Genomic DNA, 8,368 nt, shown 5'->3' with positions numbered 1-8,368 from the left:
CAATTATTATTTAAATAAATGAGTGCTTTCATTTCAATAATAATTGTGTCCTATATTTGTATGTTTAAATCCATGAATATCTTAAATATTCTAAATGTCCATTATCGATTAACTATATGGGAGTATTGTTAAACTAAGACATATGTGAGAGATTGGTAATATTCTGGTGAATATATGAAGATGGTCCTGCCAAACTCACATGATATCCATAGAAATGCATATCGGACTTAACCCACTTAACAAATTATCATTTTATGGATCGACGTCATTAAGTGAAATTCGTGAAATGGTTGCTTAGTTATCCTTAGACTTGAGATGCAAGTAGGTTAAGAATGTATGGATCACATTCTCTTGATTTAGTTCTACGCTATCCTGAACAAGGTAGTAATAAAGGGCTATTTCAGAAATGTTGAGAAGTAGCATGACTTGACACTTGTAGTCAATATAGGATTTGTTCCTTCAATTTGCAACTGAAGAATGATACCATTTGGCGCCCTCATTGATTAATTAAGATGTTTGTACGGTCGTACCCAAATAAACTCAAGAAGTTGTCTTGATGGAATTTGGTAATCTTAAGTTAATTGCTAAATGAGAAACAAAATCGTTACATTATGGAATGACATTGATCCATATCCAAAACTAACAAGGGTATCTCAAACAAAGGGATATATTAAAGACTAAATCATTTCAAATGATACTTTAAGAAACTATGCTTAAATATTTCCGGGAGCATTGACGTGTTGCTAGACGCTAACCAATGTTATTGCCTTTATAATAACATGCTCAAGTGGGAGCTGTTGGAATATGATCACGTTATAATAAACGCATGTCCGGTATTTATTTAAGCCTACGGGGTTATACAAAATGACACATTAACTTTGTATATTTAATTGTATATTATAGTAATATATTAATTAAACGATCACTTGAATTATTAATTAAACTATGTTAAAGGTTTAATAGTATTTAATTAATTAAAGAGAAAGGATTAAATTGTAAATTAGAAGTTTTCTAATTGTACAAAGGGAGGGGGTCGAAATTCCTTAGGGAGTTTCCTAATCCCATTCTAACTTGTTTACCAATTTAGAAAACCCTTCTAATTAATTCCTTTTATTGACAAATAGATTTGTAAAAACCCTAAAAATCTATCCCCTCTCTCTCAGTCGAAAACAAACACAACAAAGCCAACGACATTAGACTTTGAATTACTTTTCAAAGTGATGTTATATAATATATTTAAATCACTTAGCATTAAGTGTGCTTATGTTTTTTGTTCGACTGCAACTTATTTTTTACACAATGGGGTTGTGAGTTCGTGATCAGGTACTAGCATACGATATAAGGGTGTCAAGTGTTCGATCGTAAAGGGGTTTTAGTTTAGACCTTACAATAATAATTATTATTATTATCAACTTTATTGGAAGTTTTGCACAAAGGTACACATATTCTATTCATTACTTTGTTAATTAATATGATTGCATAAACGTTTCTTTTCCGCTACATACTCGTGATTTGTTATGTGTTGATGTTCATATATTCTAACAGCTTTGTGCTTTGTAGGTGACTGCTAATATGTTTATGTATCAGCAGGAGGTCTGTTAGGTTTTGCAGTTTTCGGAGGGTATTGTGGCACCATAGCTGCAAAACGCTCCATAAAGTGTCTGCAAAGGAACAGTGGATGAAGAGGTGATTAGTGGTTTTGGAATGGAGGTTACAAAGTGGGCATAAGGACGATGGAATAGGGACGTTTCTGGTTTGCAGTTGGTCCATGGTGGATAATCGTTCCATTTGTGCTCGCCATCCCAAGACATTGACTTTGAGCAGGGAATGAAGATCAATATGTTCATAAATCATAACTAACATCCATTTTTTTCTCCTTTTCTTTTTCATCACATTTAGCTTCTTTGCTGGCCATCTAAAGTTTTCCATATAACCTTTGGTTACATTGGTATGATTGAAGGATTGCGTGACACTATGAAGCATGCACAACAAAGAAACGTCTTAATGGTCGTTACTCATACCTTCGTAATGAGACCCAAAACCCGTTAAAGACATCACTGGATGTTACTTTTTTTTTTCTTTCCTTTCCACACTATGGTCACTACCACATTGTCACACCATGCCAAAGACCATGCTAGACCCATACACACAGGGATCCAGGCATGGGTTGTGTTCCATGCTGAAAACTAGGGGTCCCCTACCAATGCTAATGGTCTAGGATGTCAAAGACATAGGCTAGCAAGGATTGTTCTTGTATCACTTAAAAAGGTCATTTTGATTTATTTGTTACAAAATAAATATGACAAACTGTGTATAGTTTGTTAGAAATGTATCAGTACTTTGTTTGACTGAGAATTGGATATTTGTTGTAACCATGTACCATCTGCTACTATCCAACTTTACATCATGTCTCATATAAACAGCACACCAAAATCTTTTTGAACCTGATGATGGCCATCAAAACATCTTTGATGCTCATCAATCAACTAGCCTAACAATGTTGTATCCGGGTCTCACTGAAGAGAATTATAGAAAAGAATCAACACCACTGATATACCAATTATTACCGGGAATGCTGTCACCAAATAGAGTGCTCCGTATCCCTGAAACACACAAACAAGTAAATATCATATACTTTGTCATATGACATTCTCATAAAGATGGAGATCAGCATTGTAATGTTACTGAAGATGAGATACAGATGTCCTAACATTGACCCATTCGTATATCAATTGGCCCATTTGGACAATGTTGTATTTTAACGCGCCAAATGAGTGCAATAAACGTTTATTTTAGCTAAAATAGAACAGGTCAAAAGGATTTAACTGCTCAAAAGTTGTCAGAAGTGTACCTTTAATACATGAAATCTCCTAAACCGGTCTACTCAAAAGTTAGATTGCTATCAGGGTCATAATATAGCTTTTATATCATATATTAAGAGCCAATCTGGATTATATTGTGGGTTACATGGCCAGGTAAGTGAAGTAAACCTTTTAATCTAAATTGGAAACATGTTATATTAGAGTATATGGAATGCTAAGGAAAATATGAAATCATCATGGAGTTGGAGAGGTATCTTGAAACAAAGGGACAAAATGAGAAATCATTGTATAAGTAAACTTGGCAGTGGTAAACAAACTTCATTGTTAAATGATAACTGGTGTCACTTAAGTCCATTGAGTGATCACTGATCGCATTAGTTCTAGTATGCTAAAAGATGCTGGACTAGATGATAAGTGACTGTGAGTGATATGATCCAAAGTGGAGGTTGGAATTGGCCTACACATTGGGTGCTAACTGCTAAGGGTACCGACATTGGGTTCTGTAATCATTCAAGACTGAATGAGAGTAAAGATCATAAAGTAGTTTGGTTGAATAATTCTGGTAATGAAATGGACTTCTCTGTGAGGAATGTTTTGAATAATAAAAGTAAGTATGTAATAAGATTCAATGGGGTAAAACTGTATGTTTTAGCCAATGCAAACCGAGTCATGCATTTATTTGGTGGATAGCTATGCAAGATAGATTGCAGACACATGAAAGAATGCTAAAATGGAATCGTGCTGCCAATTACAAGTGTGCTCTATGTGGTAAACAACATGACTCTCAAGATCATTTGTTCTTTGAATGTGAGTTTTCAAATGATATTTGGAAGGAAATGAAGGAAATTATGAGAGAGCAACAGATTAGTAACAATTGGCATGAGATAAAGGACTGATTCAGTAAGCAAAAATGCAACAATTCTGTACAAAGTGTAGTCCAAAGGCTGTGTTTTGCTGCAAGTGTTTATATGCTTTGGGAAAAAAGGAACTCTAGATCCTTTAGTGATGAGCAGATACATAAAGAGAAGATTAAAGACAATATTGTGGAAGGGCCTACAAGGATTTGAAGGTGAAATGGAGTATATATAAGTGTATATACAGGGTAGTGAAGTATAGGATTGTATTTACTAATGCTGAATGCGAATATAGAAGTATGCTAATGCTAGAATTAGTTTTGGACAAAAAGATTAGTTTATATTTGTAACATTTGGGCAGTCCAAATTGGTTACATGAGTTGTAATGCTGGTCTTGAGGATTAATAAAAGTATTGCAATGGCCTTTTTTTTTAGTCAAACTGCTCAAAAATCGTACAAAGTGTATGTTTAATGCATGCAATCTCTTAGATCTTTATACTAAAAAAAAATAGATTATTATTACCTTTTATAACTACATATAACACACTAATTATTATTTATAAGGGAAAAAGTAGAAAGTTTTGGCCACGAGTGGTTGGCCCAACCCTTTTGGATAAATATTACCTACCCAACCTGCATATCTGACCCATTATTCTAGTTTTAGTGGCGCAATGGAATTTAATTTCAATATCAAAGTGAACAACTTAAAAGTGTAGAAAAAAGGGAGTATTTGTACCACAAGTGAAGGTACTTCACTCTCATCACTCCTATCCTGTTCCTCAATCTCAGCAGCTGAATCCCAGTCAATGTTAAGCTTCTTTGCAGCCACTTCAGGATCAATTCCTGTATCTGTAGCCTTTGCGTATTTTGATTTGCGTGGACCTTTTTTAGTTGCTTCAACCTTTTTCATAATACATTCCCAATCAAAGGCGTTATGATCAATGTTTTGCAAGATGACAAGTTTGTTTAAAATATAAACTCCTGAATTGGTGATTATATATACAACCGCCAGATGCTTGATGTACCTCTAAATTAGGCCATTGAAGCATTTCCTCGGCCAGCAGTTGAAGAGCAACACGGTCTCGTGGTATCTTCCCATCTTGCACCTAAATAAGAAAATTGACTCTTTATTACGGATAATTTGGTTCTAAGAACACTTCAACTTTTGAGTGCAAACATAATGCTGTTCAGATACGTGATTGAAAAGGATTTTCTTAGAATGTTTAAGCCCAGATCCTTTTATAATTAGCAAATGGCCCCTAATACCTGTTTTTTTTATAAAAAAAAAAATTTCAAAAATTGAGTTTGAGAGAGGGGACTGACTTCTTGAAGAACATCAGCTAATTCTTCTCTAGTTGGAGTATCTGCATCGTCGATCCCAATAAGTCTCTTTCGCTCGACTTCTCTGGGATCCTCAATCATTATCGTCAACTTAACCTGACAATTCCAATCAGAGAAATCATATGAATGCTATATCCCATTCTTTGGAACTGATGGAAAACATTGCTGTTTTCAGGAAAGAATAACACTTATTTCTTGAAATATTACTCAGGTTCCAATTATACAATTTCTACCCATCAATGCAAATAATTTAACTTGTTACAAACATATGCAATTACATTCATTTTGTAACATATGTATGGTAAACATAGTGATAGTTTGTTCAAATAAAAAAATAGAGCCAAGTTTCATTATTTGAAGGGTAAAGCCCATTGCATATATCCAGCATAAAACGTTTTTATTGTATGTATACAACTTTCGAAAATTGTTATTGTATATATCTGACAATACGTTTGCTAATGTGACATCTCTATAACGTGCCACGTTGCTTTCATACACGTTGCCACAAGTTATACCAGATACATACGATAAAGCTAAATACACACAATAGAAGCATTCTATGTCGAATACATACAATAGACTTCCGAGTTTGAACTAAGATTAGATACATTTCCTGATTTCCAAACACTCATCACTCGTTTTAACAACTTATCTATTCCTTTTATTTTATTTATATATTAACAGTTATATATTATATTTTACTTAGAAATGGAAGACAATCGGGCATCACTAGTTTTAACTACAAAATTTAACAAAAGCCCCGGCAAAATTTGGAATCAAGTTGAGACATGACTGCATAAATCTGTTTTACTATCCACATTTTTTAAGTTGATAGGTAAAAACAATATGCAATACACACAACACAAAACAAACATTTTATCCATATAGATCATGTCCCTATTGGTAACACAAACAATTTCCCTTTCATGAATTCAAAAAATAGTCACAAAAAGAAAAAGAAAAAACTCAAATAAACAAAGGTTACTTACCTCACTAAAGAGCATGTCCCTATTTTTCTTCAAAAGCTCCAAAACCTACACACACACACACAACAACAGAAAACAAACATTTTATCCATAAGAAACCACAACAAAATTCAAACTTTAAACATGGGTTTGTTAAATTATGACCCCCAAAAAAAAAAAAAATGTACCCTTTTAATTTGAGAGATGTATTCAAGGTCTTGAGGATCTGGGTCTCCTACAAACTCATCATCATCATCATCATCTTCTTCTTCTTCTTCTTCTTTTTCTTTTTCTTGAATTGTTGTATTCACATTAAACTCAGTTTGTGTATCTTCATTGCCAGAACCAAAAGTAACATGACTAATTCTTCTACATGTAATTCTTTGATGCAAATAATGATGTTTATGAGGAAAAGAAACAGAATTGTTATGGATGGGTTGAGAAGATAAGAAAGTGTAAAGAGGTATTATTGGTAATTGAGTTGATGAAAGTTTTAACAAAGACATGTTTTAATGTTGTTCTTAATTTGTGATATATTTTAAAGTATGTAATTAGTAGTTTTTCTATCTTGTGGCATTTTTGGTTTTTGGGTTTGTATGTAATCTGTTAGATTGGTTGGTTGTTCTTCAATTTCAAGAAATGAGCTTTTACTTCATATTTTCCCCCTTTTGGTTGACGTAAATTCCATAAATAGCCTTTACAGTTTGCACTGTTTGATTTTTGAAGTCACTCAATTTAGAAAGTTAGAGCCCAACAGTCCAATTGTCCAATACATAGAGAATTATCAAATCTAATATAAGGGCTCTTTTGATATAAGCTTTTTAAGTCCAGCCCAATTAGTTGTTAGAGTATTGAAAATCCAAAATTAAAGTGATTCGTGTTTTTTCTTTTACGATTTATAATTTTGGACATCTCTATTGTTATCGAGTCATATTTTCTTGTGGTTCTTTTACCCGTTTAATCCTTTCCTCCCTTCTATGTCACACACATAAGCAGCCGTGTTTATGTTTTTATTTTTAGATTGTTGGGAGAAATTAAAATGGTAAAATTGATGAAATGAGAAAAGCTTTGACCAACATCTAAGGTCACGTTTGGTTCACAGAATCTGATAGAATTTGATGGAATTGAAATTGAATTTCATTCCTTAGTGCGTTTGGTTGCACAAAGAAGAGGGAATCTCATTCCATAGGAATGTAAACATTCCATCATTTGATGGAATCTCCATTCCTATTCCTTCCATCACTTGAATTTTCAAAAAATCAAAAACATTCCGTCAAATTCCATTCCTTCAAATTCCAATTCCTTTGAAAGATTTCATTCCTTCCCGAAATATTCTGTGAACCAAACGCGCACTAAGAGTCTCTTAGATGTCGGACTAGGACTAGGGGTGTCAATTTTATCCAAAACCAAAATATAACAATTCAATCTGGATGAATTGGATTTCGGATTGTAATTTGGATGTTTTTGCATTTATTTGATAATCCAAAGCTTCACAACTTCACTAGTATCGTGTGGCTTCTCATAGTGTGTTTTTCAATATGGTAAATGCTTATATTTGACTACTCTATACTAGTAGCTAATCCTAAAATCAATCCATGTATATATAAAAGATAAGAAGATGTATAAGATATAAGATAAGATTATTATATTATAACAGAAACCCTCAACAAAAGACTCATTTATATATAATAATTGCATTGTAACGGGTACAGTTTAGTGGTAAAAGTGTGATTCGTTCTATTAACCCCTAAATAGTCCCTTATGTCATATTTAAAAGCACTTTTCGTCATTTTCAATTTTTGCTGAGTGATAGAAACTCTTGTCTTTTGATGGGAAAAAAACATGGTTCAATCGATAGCAATGATTAATTTTTTAATATCATGGAATAGTATAAGAAGATGAGTAGAATATGTTTTTTTTAACTGCCGAATATAAGTAGATAATATTTGAGTAGCTTACTAGCTTATGAATAAAAGTATAAATAATATAATGTTCGCCGTTAAAAAATTGAAAGCTTTGTCTAACTTATTTGATTGATCCGCATTATATCCGAATCATCTCATATTTAGCCTAATACGAAAAGCCCTCATTTTATCTTCTTCATTATATCCGAATCATCTCACATGTGATCAACTTGCATACATGTGATCATACCAATATTCGTGCACATGTGATCATGAATTCAAATCTCCACATAATTGTATAACGGATGATAATCCATGCTCCACATAATTATAAACTTCAAAATTACACATAAGTTATTCAGAAAACAATCAAAAAATAATTTTCATGTAAGGAACAATCATCGGTTGAGCTTGATTTGAAAAGTTCTCAAAGGTTCTCGAAAAAAAAGGTTCTCAAAATAACTTTATCCTATATATATATA

At 32.9% G+C, this 8,368-nt stretch overlaps 1 protein-coding gene across 1 annotated transcript; it reads right to left on the bottom strand.

Annotated features, from left to right (window-relative positions):
- Positions 1-2,317: 2,317 nt before the first annotated feature.
- LOC122587335 (ycf3-interacting protein 1, chloroplastic) lies at positions 2,318-6,593 on the bottom strand. The gene is made up of 6 exons (XM_043759469.1): positions 6,171-6,593; positions 6,007-6,051; positions 5,000-5,113; positions 4,702-4,782; positions 4,413-4,577; positions 2,318-2,603 (listed from the first exon to the last, which is right to left on the bottom strand). The coding sequence occupies exons 1-6, from the start codon at positions 6,486-6,488 to the stop codon at positions 2,514-2,516; spliced, it is 813 nt and encodes a 270-aa protein (XP_043615404.1). The 5' UTR covers positions 6,489-6,593; the 3' UTR covers positions 2,318-2,513.
- Between the last annotated feature and the right edge of the window lie 1,775 nt (positions 6,594-8,368).

This window comes from Erigeron canadensis, chromosome 2, assembly GCF_010389155.1.
Source record: "Erigeron canadensis isolate Cc75 chromosome 2, C_canadensis_v1, whole genome shotgun sequence".
NCBI classification, from domain to species: domain Eukaryota; kingdom Viridiplantae; phylum Streptophyta; class Magnoliopsida; order Asterales; family Asteraceae; genus Erigeron; species Erigeron canadensis.
This window is presented reverse-complemented; position numbering and strand designations above follow the sequence as displayed.

Bases quoted from the DNA above. Each gene is read 5' to 3' on its own strand.
- LOC122587335 (XM_043759469.1), bottom strand. From the start codon at position 6,488: ATGTCTTTGTTAAAACTTTCATCAACTCAATTACCAATAATACCTCTT. The intron at 5,114-6,006 runs GTAAGTAACCTT...TGGAATTGTCAG, and splicing joins GGGACATGCTCTTTAGTGAG to GTTAAGTTGACGATAATGAT. The intron at 4,783-4,999 runs GTCAGTCCCCTC...TTTCTTATTTAG, and splicing joins TAGCTGATGTTCTTCAAGAA to GTGCAAGATGGGAAGATACC.